At 45.4% G+C, this 21905-nt stretch overlaps 1 protein-coding gene across 2 annotated transcripts in view; it reads right to left on the bottom strand.

Moving 5' to 3' along the window:
• PLXNB1 (plexin B1) overlaps nucleotides 1–21905 on the bottom strand; it is a 77221-nt gene that overhangs the window by 10405 nt on the left and 44911 nt on the right. For both annotated transcript variants that reach the window (XM_015641253.2, XM_015641255.3), the window contains exons 6-27: nucleotides 20605–20705; nucleotides 19798–19930; nucleotides 18956–19112; nucleotides 16013–16121; nucleotides 15806–15914; nucleotides 14355–15218; nucleotides 14107–14232; nucleotides 12905–13027; nucleotides 11829–11922; nucleotides 11413–11579; nucleotides 10236–10387; nucleotides 8275–8380; nucleotides 6768–6904; nucleotides 5971–6147; nucleotides 5614–5782; nucleotides 4393–4635; nucleotides 2966–3142; nucleotides 2484–2632; nucleotides 2173–2273; nucleotides 1192–1409; nucleotides 825–1003; nucleotides 268–334 (exon numbers count right to left, since the gene is read on the bottom strand). In XM_015641253.2, coding sequence (XP_015496739.1) covers nucleotides 268–334; nucleotides 825–1003; nucleotides 1192–1409; nucleotides 2173–2273; nucleotides 2484–2632; nucleotides 2966–3142; nucleotides 4393–4635; nucleotides 5614–5782; nucleotides 5971–6147; nucleotides 6768–6904; nucleotides 8275–8380; nucleotides 10236–10387; nucleotides 11413–11579; nucleotides 11829–11922; nucleotides 12905–13027; nucleotides 14107–14232; nucleotides 14355–15218; nucleotides 15806–15914; nucleotides 16013–16121; nucleotides 18956–19112; nucleotides 19798–19930; nucleotides 20605–20705 — 3858 coding nt within the window. The remainder of the gene's footprint in view (nucleotides 1–267; nucleotides 335–824; nucleotides 1004–1191; nucleotides 1410–2172; nucleotides 2274–2483; nucleotides 2633–2965; nucleotides 3143–4392; nucleotides 4636–5613; nucleotides 5783–5970; nucleotides 6148–6767; nucleotides 6905–8274; nucleotides 8381–10235; nucleotides 10388–11412; nucleotides 11580–11828; nucleotides 11923–12904; nucleotides 13028–14106; nucleotides 14233–14354; nucleotides 15219–15805; nucleotides 15915–16012; nucleotides 16122–18955; nucleotides 19113–19797; nucleotides 19931–20604; nucleotides 20706–21905) is intronic.

The raw sequence follows: 21905 nt of genomic DNA, 5'->3' as shown, positions 1-21905 counted from the left end.
ATGCACAGACCAGCCTGTGGTCTGTGTATTTCAAGATAAAGGAGCTACACTGAGGCCTCCATGACCTGGTGACACATCCTGGAAACAAGAGGTATTGATACTGATTTAAGAATCCCTGCTCCCAGTGAGCAGCCCAGCTCTTATTCCTCACCCTGAAATATCAGGGTATGACCCTGGCACTATTTCAGCTACAAGTGAGGTACAAAGCAAAGCTGTGCCTGTCTCCCCTCTTGGCCTCTCTATATCACAATGGGACAAAGAGCTCACCCTCACAAACGCGTACAGGCAGATGGACATCCAGTTGGTTAACAGCTTCTCTACCACTGTTTCTGTCCTAAAAGAGAGCATCAGGTTGGTCACAGGAATGTGGCACAAAACAAAGAGATTTGGAGGTAAAGATCACTCCCTTTGAAAGAAGAGCACACTAAGTCATGATACAGAATGGAGAGGAAAAAAAGCCTTTTGAGATCAGCACGATTAATGACTTTGACACTACTTATTGGAAGCACTTGTCAGCCTGAAGGAGGCACCAAATTACAGAATTGGAGAGACAAGAAGCAGGGAACAGTGGAAAGCCTCTGGTAGGTCTCAAACAAGGGAAATGTGTTCAGACCAGAAGGATGGACCAGATAGGAGGCTATTGGGGATCTAAACATGACAGATACCTCAGTTTAGCTTCCAAACATGGCATGACTGTAAACCCAGGGACCTCTAAACAGCAAAGTGGGATTAGAAGACTTGGCAGAGCCTTTCAGAGCTTGCCAGTCAGCCAGCAAGGCTCTGTCCCTCAGAGCTGCCTGTGGGACCATGGCTGGCTCACTCACCTCCGCAGCATCAGCTTGGGGTTCTTGGCCACATACTGCTCCACAAGGTCGTTCAGGAGTGTTTTGAGGATGTCAGTGAAGTATTCCAGCTTCCCATGCAGTGACACCGTGAGCAGTGACGCTACATAGGCCCGGTCTCTCGGAGAGAAAGTGCGCTGGATCTCCAGGGTGTGGATGAACTGGTAGGGAGAGAGATAATCCTGTGTGTGAATCTGCTGAAAACAAAGCAGTCACAGCTGCTGGCTCTTGAAAGAAGTGGTGCAGGGAACTATTAAGGAATGAACCTTAACAGACACTGCCCACCTCCTGCTGCCAGTGCCACAGCTTTGGCCCTGCAGCAGGCTGCCAGCAGAGAGAGGGACATTACCTTGGTGAGGAATAGCTTGCTGTTGAGGAGGTTGGAGAGCTGAACCAAGCCCTGCTCCACTGTCTGCCGTCGGCACTCGGGGATGTCAAGGTCCCTTTGCAGTGGCGACTCACGGTGGCCCGGAAAGAAAATGCGTTCTGCATAGGACTTGTAGTCTAGGAAGGGGATCCCTGTGCCCACAAGATCACTTGTGAGGTCCATCATCTCAGTCATAAGGTCTGAGGGAAAGGAAAATGCCCATCAGGATGACACAACTGACATGATCTCAACTGATGGTGCAGAGCATGAGGTAAGTGGAGGAACCAGGGCCAGCAGCATGGGACTGAGAAAGAGGAAGGATGTTTCCTCTCAGGAAAAGGCATATTGGGGTCTCATTGCTAGAACATTTAAAACTAGACTAGGCAGCAGGAGAAATAACATGAGGAAAGTTCCCATCAGGAGCTGGCTTCCAATTTTATAAAGAGAAAGTCACTATTCAGCACACATCTGTGGTTACAGGAATTACTTACAGCAAAGATTGAGTATTAGAGACCTGCTCCTTACTCCTTCACATATTAATTAGGGACTACAGTCTCAGTCACCTGTAGATTTTCGGAGACCCAGGTCTCCTACAGTTGTAAAGAGCTGAAGTACAAGGTTTGTAAGCTCAGAACATGGACTGCAATTCAACTCGCCCTACACAAAGACTGGGCTAGTAGTTGTCCTTAAGATCCCTCCAAATGTGCTGTCTTGACTTTAGTTCTTCATCTGAGTCTGGAGGATGAAGTGGAGGAGAGAGGTCTTTATAGATCACTGTGCTCTGAATTAAAGAATTAAAAAAGGAAGAATTTGGCTCTGTATTTCTGTGCACTGGCATAGGATAAATTATTGCCTGCTCTGAGCTATGCAGACAAGTACACAGGAATGGGAAGAGAGGTAGGGCTGAGGGTGGTTCTTCAAGTTTCCCTGAAGTTGCAAGAACCCAGGAGCTCAGTGACTGACCTGTGAATTCCTTTTTGCATCTGTCCCGAACACTTGTTTCCAGATTTTCCAGCTGAATTTGAACTTTCTTGTAATCCCTCAGAGCCTGTTTGCTCTTCCTCCTGCAGTAAGAAGCAAATGAATGAACAAACCACACTGCAGACTGTGGCTAGCAGTGCAACATGCTTCCCACATCCAACACCACCAGGGGCTCAGAATTTGGCACAAAATAAACTGTAACCTTGTTTAGGCCCAAGATGTACACGCTTGGTCACACCCACTGAAAAACAATGTGAGGAACTAAAGGCCTCATCCATGCCAGAACTTCTTACCTGTATATGAAGACGATGACCAGAACAATCAGTGCCACAAAGGATGCACCAACACCCAAACCAATCTGTGCCTCCAGTGGGAAGGTGAGCTGGCTTTCTGTGTCATACTGCACCCGGCCCAGGAGGAAGTTCAGGTTTCCCATCTGAACCTGCAAGAAGAAAGCATTTACCATGATGATTCCATTCCTCTGTGCAGGAATGAAAGACAAAGCCACAGGGCTTCTCCAGAATGAGCACAGGGGGCACAGAGCTGCCCCGAAGAACTGTCCCACAGCACATTGAACCCAACCATACTGTTTACTTTCAGGCAACTTTAGCCCTTAAGAACAGAATTTGAGAACAAAACCAGTTCCCTGCCCCTCCTGCTACCTCCCCCATCCCTCAGCAGGGCATCTACCTTTCCTAACTTCACATCCCACTCCCACTTCTTGCACATGCTTCAAGAAATGACAGAATTTCTGTCAGGGCTGCCGATTCCCTACCGTGAACTCTGGGAGCAGGTCCGTGCCCTCCCGCTTGGTGCGGTGCCGTGGAGCTGGCTGCTCCGAGGGGGGCTCGCAGTAGAGGTGATTCCTCGTTAGTGTCTTCACCACACAGATTCCTTCCCCTATCATAGCCATAACTTCATCCTTGGAAATAGCCAGATCTAGATTTTCCCCCTGAAATAGATTTGGACAGCACATGAGATCAGGGAAAAAACAACCACATATTGCCATGGCTTCAGAGAAGCTGGAGGAGACCACTGCCATGAGATGAAAGTAGCCTTTTTTCTTTGTTTAGGCTCACATGTAAATAGGCTGCAGGAGTTAACTTTGTAAGCTGAAAAATTCACTTGTATATGATTTAGATTTAGCTTTAGGACCTGTAGCATGCTGCATAAGTACAGTTATAAATAGCCTGTCCTCTTAAGGCTCTTCAGCCAAAACACAGCTAAGTTCAGCTCTTCACTCTGTATATTTAAAAAGGTAGTCTCATGTCAGTTAACCGACACACTATGGGGAGTCAATCAATGCCTTTCAAATGTGTAACATATCTGCTATTTCTCTTATTTGCTTTAATTTTGGGGGATTAAGACTTTTTCTTTTTTTTAATAAAACCATGCTGACTGACGTTAATTACATTTTTATGCTTTAATGCTTTCTAAACCCGGAGCTCTGTCAGGGTAACCCGACGGGCTGACAGATCAACCTCCTTGTCTTTTAAAGTTCTCTTCCAGTGTTCTAAAACTGCCCTACATCTCCAAGATGCATTCAACTCCAGTGGTCTAGACATTTCTGGGCTCTTACATCCTCACAGTTTTCACCCATATGCAAAAAAAGAGCATGTGGAGAATTTACACCTACAGCAGCAGCCATTACTTTCTTTGAGAGTACTGGGCTGAAAAGTACCTTTCCATACAAAAGAAATACCTCAGAAATTATTTTCTTGCAGGTACAGTAAAAATAGTCACTGTGCTGTTCTGTGTTATCTTTAATGAGTGATTTTCTTACATCCTTCACTAAGTACCAGGTCTTCCCCTGTTACTGGCAGGATTCTTTTACTCCTAAGTTACTTCTAGAAGAAACTGAAGTTTGAGAGAGTCAGCAGCTGAGAACAGGATGTAGGGATAATGTAATACTAATATCTCATATACAAATAGTTAATTAGGATTTAAAAAAAAAAACAAAACCAAAAACAAATCACAGAAGTTTCCATAAGTCCTGTGAAGCCCCTAACAATGATTTATGGACTCAAGATGCTTTTTTGATACACTCTTTTCCCTCTTTTTATGTACTGTTTCTCACTGGCCAAAGCAGATGTGCTGTGACAGGTGGTTACCTGTCAAATCCTTTAAAAACTTTGGATGCAGCATGACACCAACTTAAAACTTCATACAAAGAACATTAATTCCAGCTGTTTTTTGTCTTACCTCCACAGAGATGACACTTCCTGGCTTGTGACAATAAGGTTTGGCAGGGTCCTCAGCATTCAATGGTTTTAGGATGGGGTTGACTTCATAAGAGAAAGGCATGGGATGCAGTGAGTTGAAATCAAAGCTCAGATTATCCAGAATAAATTCCAGTTTGATACGGACACTCCTCAACAGCAGGTTAATGGCTGGAGTTTTGCACAGGATCAGGTAGGAAGAGTTAACAAGACATGGTTCTTCAAACTAAGTAGAAAAGGCAAAAAAACAAGTGTCAGTAATGGAACACCAATGCTTCTCCTGCAGCTTGGCAATACTTTCCACCCCAAACAATCTGAGAAATGCCAGAAGAACCCTGCTTAACTGTAAAGGGGAAAAATCCAAGATCTGAGGAATTCCCCATGTTCCTATAAAGGAAAGCTTTCATAGCACTGGTTTTGCTGGAAGGTCTCAGCAGTGGGAATCAGCTCTGACATTCCCCTGGCAACAAATTCTGGACAGAGACCAGCTTTAGATTTCCCTGCTCTGAGAGAATAGGACCAAACACCTTCAATGCAAGGCTGTTTTCCCAGTCTGAATGCTTCTGTGAAAGTGTTCCCATGGTTGGATATGTTTTATATATTTGATGAAAGTATTAGAGTATTTTTCTTTTCTGCCCTACAGCCATAAATCTTTCCTAAGAACATTGATAAAACCAGCTGTTATTGATGCATGTACATCAGGAACACACTTATGTACAGGAAGCTCCTCATCATTTGCACTAATAATGCAAATATTTCTTGTACTTAGGCTGCCAAACCACCTTCTACCTCTGTAAACTCTGCTGCATGCTCTGTGACCTTGGAGCCACATCAATACCTCTGTAATGACCCATCTCAGCAGACTGGCAGCAGAAGAGCAGGAAATTATTGTGGTGCTGGTAATTTTACTGTCCGTTTTTGTATCTCAGAGTGAAATAGATCCCAGGAACTACAGGGACAGACTGAAATATACAAAAGGAAGAATCTGAACCACAGACACCCTGAGCCACACAAGCTCTCTGGCTGAGATGTAGATTTCTTTATCTCCACACTGCTGCCTTGCTATTTCTGTCCCACATCACAATCCTGCACAGGTCTAGGCAGAGGCAGACCCAGCCCATGGAAATGTTTGTGAAAGTGCTTAACCTCTTAGTCTGGCAGGGAACACTTGCACACCCACATCCCCCACTGAGTGCTGTGCTACCTGCTGGATGCTGCACAGAGAACCCTCAGGACACTCAGAGTCTGGGATGATCCTTCGCCATCGCCCCACTCCTCGGCGCCGGCGTTCAGATGGAGAAACTGTAACTCGGATTTTTGGTTTCTGTACAACATCCAAGTTGTATCCATGAACTCTGAGCACTCTCCCTCCACTGCAAGACAAAAGTAGCTGATCTGACTCACCTGCTATTCATTAGCTCAATTTTGTCCATGCTCCCATCCTTCTGTTTACGCTCATTCTTACAAGCCTGGCTTTACACCAAAGTGCCACTCAGAGAGATGCCATTGGTGCTGCAGCCCCAGCACATTGCCCAGGGGAAGGGACACTCATTCTTTCTACCTGAGGAAGCTCTTAGGTGGTTCTGCAAAAGTGATGTTGGGATCCAGAGTGTATCTAAAGAGAGATCCTTCTAATCGCCTCTCTTGCTCCCCGTATTTGATGGTTACTGGGAGTTCTGTGGACACATTGCTGGGACTTGTCTGGCACGCCAGTTGATCCTCTGTCATCTCAGAGAGGCTTGAAGAGACAACAAGAACAAGGGATTAACACAGCTCCTGCAGAGACAGATTTTATAGTACTGTGCCTTTCTCTTTGCAGAAAGTCTGCAAACCTCTTATGCTATTTTCCTAAATCTCATGATGAAAGCAGTTGTGCCTTATCTGTGCAAGTAATAATTGCTGGGCAGCTGTCAGGAGCAGCACATGGACAAAAAGCAGGCACACTCACTGTCCAGACTGAAGGGACTGGACCCATGCTACCAAGGCATGTGCACCTTCTCACTAGCAGTGGGGTGAGGCAGGTGTATGTGTCCCAGGGCGCAAGAGAACAAGCAGCTCTTGGGATCAGGCTGCAGGAACCAACTGCAGCTCCCCACCAGCACAAGCAGACTGTCAGGATGGGTTACAGTTCTGTCAAGGGACAAGCAGAACAGAGGTGTGCAGCCCTGCTCACATCCAGGGAAGGTGGGCCAGAATCTAAGATAGTTGAGGTTGCTGCCATGACCCTCACGGGGAAGATCTCCTGGAACACAGAGGAAAGCAGAGCTCCAGCAGCTCCAGGCAGCATCACACCCTGGGAGGCTCTGAGAAAGACTCAGGGCAGTGCACAGCTAGCACACTGGCAAGTTCTGATCTTACATTTGACAAGGGAGGTCTCCAAGCAGGACACTGATCTCATTAGGATGCCCAGTCAGCAGCTTCGAACCTAGAAGGGTAAGGCAGGTGCCTCCTGCTTTGGGACCCTGAGTTGGAACAATGGATTTCAGCTCTGGATTCTAGAAGAGGGAGACAAAAAAAGAGGGAAAAAAAAAAAAAGGAAGTGAGTAACAAGGACTTCAAAAGACAAGACAAGGAAAGAAAACAGCAGAATGTGTTCAGTGTCCTCCAGTGCTCTGTATATAGAAGCTACAGATCCAAACCACAGGCAGGCCTCAGCTATACTCCAGCAGCTACTTTACTGGGCAGAGGAGGGATCAATCACACCAGCAAGAACCACCAATCAAGAACCTTTCTACAGACTGCCAAAAGCATATATGGATGCTGCAAACAGCAGAACTGTGAGCCTCTCACACAAACCTGAAGATTAACAGTCCAAAGGGATTGTTCAGATTAGTAATTGGATTAATAACTCAGGTTAGGGAAAACAAGGTAGCAAATAAATTGCCTGTTTGCCGAGCAGATGAGGAGATTAACAGCAGGGAGCCCTAAGACTTATTGTTGAGACCTGTGCTGTAACAAAAAAACCCTCAGTACCACTGAGGAGCTGCAGCAAAATTTAGAGAAACCAGGCAGAGTGACACAAGTAAGTCACTGCTGACAAACAAAAATCAAGATCTGTGAAGTAAGAAGGAGGAGGGAGACTACAGGATAAAAAACAAACATGTACACCATTGCTAGTCTCTAAATAGCATCCTGATGATAACCAAGAGAAGAGCAACAAACATAATCTAGTACATAAAATGGTTCTATCAAGCCAAAAATAGAAGAGCTTAAGACTTGACAGAATCTCTTCCCCCTTCCCATGGGAGAGGGGGACATGCAACTAGATACATAGCTTGTGTATTGCACAGAAAGGAAAAAAATAAGCAGTTGTTTTTAAAAGTTACTTAAGTATTATTTCATAGCTTCTGGGTTTAAGTTATCAAAAAGCTATCAGAAACTATTTAAAAATTATAGGAAACATTTCTCCACACAACGCACAGGAATTTTGGACTTACTGCCACCAGCTGCTGAAGAAGATAAAAGCATGTTCAAATACCAATTTGTGTATTAAAAAAAGAAAAGTCAGAAGTCTTAGTAAGATGTTAAACCATCAACAAAAAAAAAAATCTTCAAACTGGAAACATAGAGGAAAAATACAGAGTATCTTTAAGTATTTAACAGTTACCATTGTCAAAAAATTAATAAAATCACTAGACAACAGGATCTTCAGTATTACCCAGTACAGCTGTGTTTATAATCTAAAAAGGAGTGAGGAAGGAACAAACCAAACAAAAAAATCCCAGTACACCACACAACACAAGCAGCAGAAAAATCAGATAAAAATACCAGCAGCAAGTGCCTGGTAGAGTCCTGTAGTTCATACAATAAACAGTCATTTAGCAGAGACACTGGGAAAACAGGGGGAATATTATAGTTTTATTACCTGATAGGTGAAAACATGACCAGAAACTCCACGGCCTCCTCCAGGCACTTCCACCACTATATGGCCAAACCTCTCAGTCCAGCTCCCACCAGTGACACACACGATGCTGCAGGACAATCCAAGAACAAAGTCACACCAGGGAAGAGCAGGGGAGCTGCACCCGTTGCAGCATGTCATAAAAACATCTAGCAACCACTTCTTCCAGCCCTATCTGATGCTCAGAATATGCAACCAAACATTGAGAAACACCTCTACAAAAGCTGGGTTAGGTGCAGCAGAAAAAAGCAGGGAGCAGTTCCAAACAGGCCCATCCTAAGATTAATATTTCTGGGACAGACAGGATGAATCCCACTGTGTCACAGATGCACAAAGAGTCCAAGAACTCTTCTATTTTCCAAAGCTGATCAAAAATCAGCTGCATCTGGAGGGATCTCAGGCCAGCAGTGGTCATCCACATATTAGTGCTGTGTCTGATGCAGGAGAAGACTCAAGGTCTGGGTTTAGTTGTCACTGGTCTTTAGCCAGTGGCTTCTGCAACCAGCCAGATCCCCTGATCTGCACCAGCCATTCCTCCCAGCCCTTTTTCCAGACATAATTTGCCATGGGAGATGCTGACAAGATGAAAAGTCAAACTACTTAGAACAGAGCAGCAAGGAGTCCCATGTTACAGCATTGATTTGCTAACAGAAAAGCTAATCTGCAGGAGACTTCCCGGCCCTCCTGCATAGCAGGAGATTAAATTTGTCGGGGCCTTGCTCAGGAGCAGGTTCCAGGTTCACAGCTATATCCACTCAACCAAAGAGGCTGAGGAATTTGAACTTAGGCAGTGCAGTCCAAGCCAAGACCCTGTGATGCCAGGTGATTTATAGATACAGAACACAGACGGTGCTAACCCCAGAAAGATTATGCTCTAATTCTAGGATGAAAACAGAAAGCAGATGGATACAGACAAACAAATTGCACAGACAGGACAACACTGCTCATCACAGCAGGCCATTCCCAGCAGGATCTTACCTGACTCCTAGAGGGAAGGGTGCTACAACTACTACTACCATGGAATGGAAAAACATGTTTGTGATAACTCTGATAAGAGGTTACTCACAATTGCTCTCCTCTTCTCCTGCTGGTTGTTTGGCTCCTGTCCCTCCCTTATCCAAAGCTCCCACCTATCTGCCCTGCCACAGGCCAACTACACAAATATCCCTTTCTCCTTGCTTCATAGTTATCATCCATTCATACCTCTTATCACCTAACTACTGCTTTATTATTTTGTTCTGCCCTGGCCAGACACACCAGCTGCACAATTCTCTGTCACTGACATAAGCCAAATTCAGAAGGATATGTCTTTCTACTTCTCATCATTCTCCTTGCCACTACTTTTTACAAGCACTGTGTGACCTGTCAGGCATTCCTCACCACCAGAAGAGTGGCCCTGGGGCCACCAGGACTTCCTCATCTGTCCCAGGAAGAGGGGATCTTTTCTTTGAGTTTGTTCCTGGGGGGAAGTCTCACTAGCAAGTGAAAACTGAAGTCTAGGGGTGTGCCTTCAACCACGTGTTCCCATCTTCACCCTGTGTTAACACGGTCAGGCTATTTCCATATCAGTGACACTTGCACAAGCCATGTCCTTTATTTTATTGAAATCTCCTGTGGCTGAGTGAGATACCCATGAAACTGCAGGGTTCTGAGCCCACAACTCCCTGACCTGATTGTGGGCTCTGTCTGGGCAGCGTGGCTGGAATATGGCATCACTGTTTGGCTGTCTCCTTGTACACAACCTTATCTCTTCTAGGGTCACTGCCTGAGCAACTACTCTCACAGTGACCTTACTCAGGGCACTCCCTGGGAATGGGCAAGGCTCAATACCTACTACAGCAAAGGCAAAGACATCTCGGGCTGGGTCAGCAGCCAAGGGAAAAGCCAACGCCTGCCTCCGGGAGGAGGTTTCACAGATACTCTACCTGCTAGAGATCTCATACTCTTGAGCATCTACGGCACAGGGAATTCCTGCAACAGTGACAGTTTCTGCAATGTCTTGATGTTTCTGCCCGAGGTTTGAGCCAGTGATGGTGATTCTAGTGCCACCTTCCACTGGTCCAGACAGGGGGTACACCTGCAAAGACATCCACGCATGTGTCAATGTCACAGTATCTCAGACCTCCACAGTCTGGTGACTGATCTACAGCACAGGGCCCTTCAGCTGCCCTGGAGCAAACTCTGCCTTCTCTGGCCACTGCTGTTGACTCCTTTTACTGGCTTGGACTAGTCCCAGGTGGCAGCCTCATCAGAAGAAAGGCCATAAAGAACACCACAGTTGGAGCCTTCTTTTCCGTACCTCGCTGATGCCAGCAGTCCCCACCCAGAGGCGATAATCCACTTAGAAGGCAAATACTGCTCTGCTTTGCCTTCCCATCAACATGCTGACCACTGCACAGGGCACTTCTGCTGAAGAGTGGGAATGCACAGGCCAATACATGTTACTAGTATTGAAGCAGCAAGCACCATTCCCCCCTCAGCATCAGGACGACAATGAATTGCATGCTGCACAAATGTCAAAGCTCTGTCCCTGAGCAGCATCCAAGGTAAACTAAGACAAGATGCAGCACATGGATGTTGTGTGCCACTGAAGGGAGGACAAGCTGACAGCAAAAGGGACACATGGCTACAGACACTTGTCATGTGGCAGTTAGCAAGAAACATTTAAAATAAACAGACAAAAATTATTAATTCCAGTAACCTTCCATGCCTTTCCCACCGTTGCTGTGCTCTTCTCATTAGGTTTTACCCTCCTTTACCCCAGGGCTTAGTTGGGCCAACCTGTCTCAGGGTCTGGCTCAGGACAGTTGGAGGATCCATCCTGTGGACCATTTCCCAGCTCTTGGATGATTCTGGTGTGCCAGTTTCAGCTGAGATACAAACGAAGCATTCCCCACTGTCCTCTACCAGCAAATTGAAAGCCCAGCAACAGTCTAGAATCCTCACAACACTGACAGACCCCAGTTGAACCTCCTCTTCAGAAGGTCAATAAATTAATGAGCTGCACTGTTTGCACTCTAGAGTTCACATCCCTTTGATTTCCACTGCAGAACAGTGCCCTCCTTGCCCTGTGTTCAGTACACCAGTGAGCAAATTACTCACAGAGTGAATGAGAGGTGCTGGACACAGGTCTTCAATTTCTTCTTTGCAAGAGCCCCTGAAGATACAGCTGGGGTTATCACCTCCACACCACACACAGTTGTACTTTGAGTCAGCTGTTTGGCAGCGGCTACAATCAGTGTGTCCCACAGAGCAGTTGTAAAAAGTCACTGCAAAGGAGAAAAATTCAGAGGTATCTGCAAACATCCCCACAGGGCACAACATAACCCAGCAAGCTGGTGTCTTTTACAGACACCACTCCTCCTGCCCCCGTGACAAACGACAAAAGTGAAGCTATGTTTTCCTTAGTTTTCTTGAGATAGGACTACTACAGGTACAAAAAAACCTCACTTGAGGATTTCTCAATTCCCTTCCACCTCATCTGCCGTGTTTTTACTGGGAAGGCATTGCACTCCTACCATGGAGATCTGCAGCACTGTCCACTCGAAGGTGTCGTCGCCTCTGTACAAACACCACAGCATTGAATTCGAGTTGAGGTGCTGTGTAACTGTACTGCAAAGACAAAGATCATCAAGAGGACTTAAGAGAGGCAAAAACAAACCAGCTGAATAGGTAAGAAGCACCAGCATCCATACTGAATAGTGCACAGCACATAGAGCCTACATGGAGCTTCCATGCACACAGACAAGGCAGTGTTAGTTGGGGCAGTGGCAGCGCAGGCTTCTCCTCACTGGTTCACCATCACAATTCTGTTCTAGAAAGAGCAGGAAGTTTTGGTTCACTAAGATGAACACTGAAAACCAGGTCTGTGCTCACAACAATACTTATCTAAATTCCTAACTGCATTCCTAAGTGGCCAATTCCTATCTACAAGCCACCTGCTCAGAAAGCTGCTCAAGCTGGCATTTATGTAATTTCAGTACAGCTGACAGTGTAGGATCACAATTGGTTTGCAGGGCTCATGTGCACAAGAGCCTGTGCTGTTCTTCTCCCTTAACTATATGAGTTTGTGAACTAAAAATAACATCTCTGCTTGCAAATCTTGCCTTAAGTAAAATTCACACAGCATCCAGAAGTGTACGTGTCTGTTTTAATTTTCCCTGATAATTTTAAATTCACAGGCTTGCTTCTATCACCAAGGACAAAAACAGTACTAGCAGCATTTTTCTTCTCACAAAAGAACAATCATGGAGGTTTGACAGGAGTCATGATGCTGATAATGACAAACAACAGTGCCTCAAGCTAAAGCAGGAGTGGCACCGTGCTGGCCAGCTCAGAAACAGCACCATCCCCTGCTACAACCAGTGCAGCAACAGGTCACGTGGCTCAGACTGCACAGTCTTCCTGAGGTTGAAGGTACCAGTACAGGCAGATAGCAGCATCACAGCTCAGGGCCCCAGAGTACTAAATATTCTACAAATACTTATGCAAAATATGCTCTTTTCTCCAGAGCTTGCCTTCCATCCTACTCATTTGGTGAGCAAAACCAGCAGCCGTGTGAACTCTGAAATGGCACAGTAATCCCAGCACTCACCTGGTTCATCTGGCAAGTGATATAACAGAGGGACTTGTTTGTTTCTTCTCCTTCCACATAAGCTTCCATCACCACTGTCCTCCCCTCCAAATTCAAAACACACTCATAGTCCCACTGCTGGTCCTGCAGGAGGAGACACATGGCACCACTTCTCAGTGACACAGAGCTTCAGGCTGCACAGGTGTCCTCCTGCCTCTCCAGCTCAGCACCTTTCCCCAGCCACCAAGCCAACAACATGCTCCTGTCATTCCTCTTGTTATGCCAACTCTGTGCTATATTCAAAGGCTCTCTATGCTGTGACTGCCTCCATGTATGAAAGGCAAACCAACACGAAACACCCAGAAGGGAGTGTGTGTGTCACTGTGCAGAGAACTGATTCCTTGTAGAGAAGTCTCTGTGGCACGGCAAGAGAGACTCCTCTCCCTCCCTAAGTAAACTGAAGAAAGATTCTTTCAGAGTAGTAAACTGACTGAAAGTCACAGGTTTTGTCTCTTTACACTGTCAGTGGGAAAGAAAAGAGGGTGTGGAGGGGGAAGAGAAGTGTTCTGAAGGTTTATTATTATTTTTTTCTTATAATTTCTCTTTTAATTCTGTTAATAAATTTTTATTTATACTCTTTAAAGTTCTGAGCCTATTTTTCCCTCCTCCTCCTGGTACATATCTCACAGCAGAAAATGAATAAATAATTTCTAGCAGATGCATGAGCATTTAGCCAAAATTACATCCACTACATTAATTGGTGTGTTGGCTGAGAAACTCAAATTGGCGAACCAAAACCACTACATTTAAATAGTGTTTCTGCCCAGTTTCGAACTAAAACCACCACAGCATGCCAGAAAGGAAAGGGAACAGAGGACTTGTCTTTAGCTTGTGGAGACACAAACAAACAGGATGGATTCAGCAGAAAGTTATTCCAAGAACTACCATCTGCAGTGCAGCACAGGTGCAATTTAATCCAAATACATGCAGATCATCTGCAGCAGGTTGGTGTACACCTGTACTCTCCCATTCTCTGGGTGACCTACACACCAATACCTCCAGCTGTGGAATTCCTTATGCACAGAAATAGGTTATTGCTCTAGGAGAAGTCTAGGCAGAGTCACGCCTGAATTTTATATTTTTAGCAGTCCAGTGGCCAGGGTGTCCAAACAGTGCCCTGCATTAATGCAATTTATTGATGGTGATGGCATTGAGCTGACTACCTGATAGAGGTGGAAGTTCTTTCCCAGCAGGGTTATCTTCCTTGCCACATTGACTGGAAACAGCGAAGATCCCTGGATTCCCTGCACACAGGGACATGCATTTGGACCCCAGCTAGGCTCTTCACTCTGAAAAAAAACCACAGGACATAACACCTCCTGTGTGCTGAAATACTAGACTGGCAATCTGTTAAGAAAACTTCAAAGAGTTAAGGCCTTAGACTATGAGTTACAAAAGGCCAGTAACTTACCTCCTCCCAAAACTCAGGGGCATCATACTGATAATCGAGGTCAGGGTGAAGGATCCTGGGAAAGTCAGGGACATCCCTCTCTGAAGAATCGCCATCACCCGACAGAAGAGTAGAAGCAGAGAAAAGAGATGTGTCATTCTCAGCCTGCAGCAAATCCATCCAGTCCTCTGTGTCCTGGAGCTCTGTGCCCTCCTCCAGCAGCCACTGCGGGGGAGCTGATGTTGGGAGCTCTGAAACAGAGAGCTCAGTTCCTGCCAATCCAGGAGCATCGTCAGAGACAACAGGGCTCCCTGGCACCTGGCTGGGGGTCTGGGGAGATGAGATGGCAGGTGTCAGTGCCTCTGTGGTAGGTAAAGGACTTGGAGGCCACTTGAAACTGGTGACATGAGGGGAAGGTGTTACAGCTGCCACTGCAGAGGTGTGCAGAGGGCTACCCGCGAGGGTGGTGGGTGGGTCTGTGTGCCAGGCCTCCTGGGCTGTGGCTGGCCCTTCAGTGGGCAAGGCTACGTGATCCATATTTTTAGATGGGCTGGAGAGGACAGATGCAGCAGGAGAAGTTGTCTCTGGCACAGTGACAGCAGGTTTGTCTGCTGGCGGTGGCAGCGGGGATTCCGTGGCAGCCTGGAGAGAGGCGGCTGCGGAGGAGAGGCTCAGGGAGGTGTAGCTGGGGGTGCGCGCGGGCTCCGTCGTCACATCCGAGGCTGCCGAGGGCGTGACGTGGATGGGCTCCGTGTGGGGCACAGTGCTCGGGCCCACATGCACAGGGGTGGTGACAGGTTTTGTGGCCATGGTGGGGGCTGTGGTAGAGGACTTGGTGAGGGGAGCAGCTGAAGAGGGATACACACTCGAGGTTGGGATCTGGGCCTAGAAAGAAACAACACGGTGGGATGAGAAGAGGGAAAGAAATGAAACAGAATAAAACCCAAGCAGAAAAACATTCCTCATGACTTCCCACAGACAAGAGGCTGCTTCACCCTCTGGATTTTAACAAGAGCTACATCTTTTGCAATAGGGTGGGGGAATGTTCACAGTGAAGATCCAGCAACACTCCCTCTTCCCACAGATGCCTGCACTGGCCTCCTCTCAGAGAGAAGTCTGCTAGTCCTCATCCTCCACAAAAGTGCAAGGCCACCTGTGGCAGCCACAAACTGGGCACCTGTTCCACCTCCCAGTTGCAGCCTCCCTGCCAGCTTGCTCTTGTCCTTCCACTTTGACAACACTGGCTGCATAGTCCCAGGACAAGGGTGACCTGCTTCATCTGATGGCACTTCCCCAGAAACCTGTGGTATCGGGGATGCAGAGTCTTGTGTCACTCCAAGGGGAGCTCCTCTTTGCTCCAACAGCTCATTTCCTTGCTTCATGAGACTGACAGCTGCTATTTTACCTGAGAAGAGATCTGACTCACTGAGGCTGTGAGAGCACACAGGACTAGGACTGAGCAGGAGACGCACCCTTTCATTGTAGATAATGGTTCCTTCCTCACAGGTTGCTTTGTGGGTGCAGAGGTGCTGCTGGATGCACCAGTTACATCCCCAGAGACTGCTCACACACTTCTGGCACCTGAAAGAACAACAGAAAAGCAGCTGCTAAGACAGGACAAACCAGAAAGGAACAGCCACCCTCCCTAAAACTACTGAAGAGAAAAAGCAGGTGCTCACGGTGCCGATTTCCACAGCAGGGCCACTGCAGCACAGTCATAGAAAGAGAAGTCCACAGAAGCAATGAAGATGTCATGGAAACGCACTACAAGCTTTATGGTGACATGATCTGAAAATGAAAATAAAAATTTCTTAGAAATGGAGCTACAAGTTTGCCATACTGTTAGGAGACACGGCGTGCTTTAGGATAGACACTGTCAAACACTGAGACAGATTCCCTTCCATGCTTTTAGCCCCTCAATCACTGGATTATCCTATGGACACTAAAAACAGGTTGGACAAGTTCATCAGGAGTGTTTTGTGACAGCTCTTGCCAACCCATGGGAAAGAAGCCTAGTCTGAAGATCTGTCCATCTTTATCTCTGTAATTCCACTGCCATCTCAGTATTACAGGAAGAAGTAACATTGAGGCTCAAAGTTGATTGTCTTCTTTTGTCATCCAAAGGAAAATGAAACCCTTAGAATTGATGTGCCCTTCACAGGCTGCCTTCACCTTGAGAGCTTTGTTCTATGACCAGACTAAGAAGCGAGTCAGGGAAGAGGTTTCTAAGATTTGTAATCTCACTTGAAATGACAGAAGGCTTATCTTCTTCAAAATCCAAGTCTCACATCATTTGCAAGCCTCAGGATAGCCTGCTTTCTGTGGGAAGAGACTGACACTGTTTTCTGTAGACCAAATAGCTGCAGAGATGGTCAAAACTTACTGCAGCTGATAGCATCAATTGGAAGGAGATATTTTGCATATGACAGTTCTAAATCAGCTAATTAATCTTGTCCCAGACAAACGTCTCCAACCTTAGAGCTGGTTATTAGTTCTCCAAATAATGGCAACATACTGCATTCTCTGCTCAACCCCAGGAGCTGTTTCTCTAAGGCAGTTTGCAACAAAAGTAAGTAACCAGAACCCTGTGCACTGCTCCTCTCAGAACGAGATTTCAGAGCTCCTCTTGCAAGCAATCTCTAGTCAGAACAAAAAAATCAACATGTGAAGAACCAGTCAGGTCTAAGCTGGGTTCCTGATAGGATGAAGGGAAGGAGAAAGCTAATAAAACAATGATGAGGGGTGTTTTGAAACCTAGGATGTGCAGAAAATAAGGGTATATCCTATGCAGCTGGAGGCTCGAGTCACTGCAATACTGGCAACTCCTATCACTGTCACAGAGGTGATTGCATTTGGCAGTGGTGGAAGGGCTAACACCTCCCAGGATTTCAGGGTTATGACACCATATTTATAAATATTCTTTCCTCCAGAAAGGCCATTATTTCCCATGACTGCCAATAAATGCTGTTTGACATACAGAAGATGAGGTCGAGCACTTGCAGATTGAGAGCAAGAGTTTGTGCTACTAACTTGGAGCTCAACAGCTACACATGATGGATGAGCTGGTATGCAACCTTTAAAATAAAGCTGGAAAATGGCAAATATTTTAGTGAACTGGGGAAAGTATTATAAGTAGGAATAGGAAAGCATTGGTAGCTGAGGCCCTAATGAGATCTCATTTAGAAAACAATGTATGAATCTGGTTACCAGCTCCAAATTAATCTTGAAGCCACACTCAGCAGAGTACAGAAGCCACACAGAGAAGGAATAACAGTACAGTGAAGGAGATAGGAAGTCTGAGGAACAAGAGAACATGAAGAAGCAGCTGTCACAGTTAAACAGCAAAAATCTGTGCTAAGAACACATGGCCATAGTTCATTGAGTGGGAGAAGCACTATGGAAGCAAAAGGACAACACAAATAGATAAAACAGACAGAAACCATCCACGAGCAAGTTTATGCTACAGGAACCTCTTGGTAAGTCTCAGACACAATATGAAAGTACTGTAGGTAAGGCATCTTGGAATAAAAGCAAGACTGACTTACAAAGGAGTTGATAAGAATATCTGAAGCCTGGAATAATGAGAACTAGACTGTGGCTTTATCTACATGATTTTTCACAACTGTGCTTAAATTCAGGCCCATACAACTAAATAGAGAAGCAAATCCTGTCCCCTCTGCTTGCAGTGGCAATGCTGAAGCCCTCTTCCCTCTTTGCCTGACCACCCTGAATGAAGACCTGGTGGATTTGTGCCAGACTACAGCAGTGTGAAAGCCAGATGTTAAAATACTGCAAATAATATTGAAAATGAAGGAGTTTGAGATTGAATGAGTGTGTTAGCTGAGTTCTGGTGTTATGCTATATCCATGGAGATTGCTCCATACCTATTAGCTGCATTACTTGCACAGAAAAATTTGTTCAGCCATTTAGGTGAATGGTGTGGAATGGGTCCCAATGGACATCTGCCTTTTACTTCAGAGGAACAAGCTCTTTGAAGAGATCAGCTCATCAGAGTTCACACTGACAGGCTGAGTAAAGTCCAATGCAAAGAAAACAAATTGAGAACTTTACAGGTTTTTCAGAGTGGCCAATCAGCAATACTCAGCCAGCTGGTGTTCACAGGCTGACTGTATTTTCTGAGGATATGCTGCATTGCAGATTTATTTCTATCTTTAAGGACCTTGGGTCTCTTCTTGCCTTTCCTTACATGTACGTCCATCTCCCACTACATGGATTTTGAGAAGGTTGCATTTTGTTTGGTTTTAATAATAAAGCTAAATTTATGAGAGTTTTGTCTCCAGATTTATGAAAAAGCTGCCAAACCAGCCACCTCTCTAGACTGCATTTCAGATCACATTCAGATTTGCATACAACCCTTCAAACAGGATCTCCTTTCCAACCATCAGATTTTGGCATTGGAATTTGGCAACAGCCCAAAATAGCACAGGATGTGTGTGACACAAGTAGAAGGCAAACAGATACTATGAGGAATGAAATGAACACCTGCTGACAGTCTGCATACATTCATGGCTCTTAATCCTGGCAATACGATGACCTACAACATACTTTCTCCCAACAATGTTATCAGAGCTATCATGCTCCATTTGAAGCATTTCACTAACCTGTTCCTGTTGGCAAAGCTGGTGCTTGGCTGGGATCTGGAGAAGGACACATGATTCCTGACTCTGTCAGAACTGCTGGGCTTTCGTAATCTTCAAAATAACATGAGTAAAATTCCTCCTCGTGCAGAGAGGGTAAGTCCGAGATGGCCAAGAATATCTGTTAGTTGAATAATATCCACTAAATAATTTGTCTTCACTTAATAAGATTTTTTGGTTCTGTTTTTTCAAAGGAAGAATCCCATAAAGTAGTTATCTACAAAAACACTCATTTTCCCATAATGTCTCCTAGGACTGACTGTTCCATTCATCATCTCTTGCCATTCCCAAACTGAACTTGGCATCCCTCCAGCAACTGACAACTTCCCCCATTGCTCAAGTCTCTAGCAAAAGACAGGTTCTTGCCACAATGACAGACTTCAAATCACTCCAGCACCTTCTTAGCTTTTCTGCCAGCTATCACATGACAGGAGCTGTAATTTTGGGCCACTCTTTTCAGGCCTTCCTGACAGCAAGTGACAGAAACACTGAAAGTACAGCCACAGGCACCTTATAGATACTAAAACAAGGAGGATCCCCATCCAAGCAGGATACATACTCCAGAATACCCAGTAACTCTTAGCAGGCAAGGACATTTAGTTTTAGGGAAAACAAAGAAACAGCTGAACAATTGAATTAATAGCTTGGCTGTACCAGGAGATAAGTCCCTCATGTGAGGCAGACAATGTGCCTCAAGGTTCAGTGTTTCAGCACCCCAGTGAAAGCAACAGAAAGACTTGTGAGTCCTCAGTTTGCACAGGACTTTCTATAAGCTTGAGCATCATCAGAAGATCAGCAGCACTCACATTTCTCTTTTCCTCTCTGCTGATATTGGCTGGAGTTAGCGACTGGACAGACAGACACTTCTGTGTCGAGTTAAAGCTCCAGAGCCACTGCTCACTCAACCTGGACCGAAAGCACTCGGAGCGACGGCTGCACCTGCAGGGAAACAGCAAGAAGCCCTGTGAAAGACCTGAGCAGCAGTTTGTGTTTGGCTTCCAAGCAGACATTGGCTGTCTCAAGCCTTGCTAGAGTCTTGGGGAAGCTGCTAGACAAACCACTGAAGTCCCAGCCTCCCACCACCTTTAATAATAGGATGAACTGTTGAGAAATTATAGACGGGTAGGCACTTCTTGGGTTTCAGGGGTTGTGAATAAGTTCCTGTGACTTTCTACAGGGAAGCAGAGTCAGCAGGCAGACACAGACACTGGAATAAACCATGTCTCATTAATCAATGTCAGTAGGGGAGCAAGAAGTGAAAGAGGGCTAAATAAGACACCAGAAGAAGAGACAAGATAGTTTCTCTAAACTTGCAATGTGATAGTTTGAGCTGAAGTCAGACTAAAACAGGCTGAAATCGAATGAACAGAAGAATCGTGAGTGGTGCCGAAGACCCAAAAAGCAATAGAAAGATGCCCCTCTGTGCAACTGCTATTGCTGCTGGCAGTGTCTTAGGAAAGCAGGAGGAGGAATGATAAGTTAGAGCAAATATACCATAAAGGAACTAAAAATAAACTAAATCCAGACACAGATATAAGGAAGAGAGTAAGCAGAGGCAATCCCTAAGCACTCTCCCTCCAAAAGCCTTACAGGTGAACAGGGATCTATCTTACCTTCCCTGAAGGACACACCAGCCACAGTAGGGATCTTTCAGTGCCAGACAGGACTCACAGTCCAAGTACAGAGAACATTCCATTATGGGAACCTTTACCACCTGTCAGAGAAAGAAATGAAATGTGGAAAACACAGTATACACAACACAGCTCTCAGGTCATTGGCTTCTTATGCCTAACTAGCAAGCCCCATCATCTGCAGGCTCATCAACAACTTCTTGATCCTCAATTTATCCTCCCATAAAGACAAAGAAAAAAGGAACAAGTTCCAGAGCCCATCTGAATGGCCATTTCACATATTGGTGAGGGACATTGTAACATCAGGCTGTAGAGAGGCACTGAGAAAAGCAAACTGTATTGCTATTCATCGGTTATTCTGCAAGACATTTTGCAAGGAGGAAATTTTATTTAGCCATAACACTGCATTTTAACAAAGTGAATTACAGAATAACTGATTGAATATCATCCATTCTTTTTCTTTTCTGGACTCTGCATGTGAGATCATCTCTTCTGACATGCAGGTGACTGAAGCTGGAGACAGTAGCTACAGGTAAGGCCTCTGAATCCATCTGCACTTTTGCCCAGCTCTACCTGGCAGTGCTATCATTTTGACTGAAAGTAGACACTGAAGCTTTGATCAATGCGGAACAAAAACTTTCTGCCATCTTGGGGTAAATTTTAATTGCAAAATTCTGCTTTAACTTACCATCCTTGCTGATTTCAGCATCTTGCCCTCTTTAATCCACTACTACACTTCAGCTACTACTGTCAGTTACTCTAAAATACCAACTTCTAATCCCAGACCTATTACTTTTGCTAAGTACATGATATAATTTGCATCTTTTAATTGGCAGAACAATTACTGTTAAGGATATATTTCAGATTTCCCTAATCTTCTTCCTCTCACAGATCTCAACTCCTTCTTTGAAGTGTTACAAATTTTACAAGGATCTCAAAGTACATTGGGGGAGTGAAGGGAAGCAGTGGCTCTCATTTTTTGTTTGTTCTTTCCTTCAGAGTAACTCAAGGACTGCTTTTCCTTTGGCAGGAGGATCCTTTTCTTTCCAGCTCAAGGAGCTGATACAAGTGGTGATATAAATCCTCTCAAATAAAGTTTCCAGAGCTGGATTTCCTACTCAGCAGACACCAATATCCCAATAGCCTGAGACACTGCAATGCCTCTTCTCCTCCAACCGCCTCTAGGCACATAAAGAATTACAGAAAGCAGGGGTAAAGAGAAAGATGCCTCACATGGGTCCTTCCACAACTTGATTTCATCTGCAAGACTTGTATCCCTGATC

This window comes from Parus major, chromosome 12 (genome assembly GCF_001522545.3).
Source record: "Parus major isolate Abel chromosome 12, Parus_major1.1, whole genome shotgun sequence".
NCBI classification, from domain to species: Eukaryota; Metazoa; Chordata; class Aves; order Passeriformes; family Paridae; genus Parus; species Parus major.
Note: the sequence above shows the minus strand (reverse complement) of the source record. Positions and strands in the feature narration are given on the sequence as shown.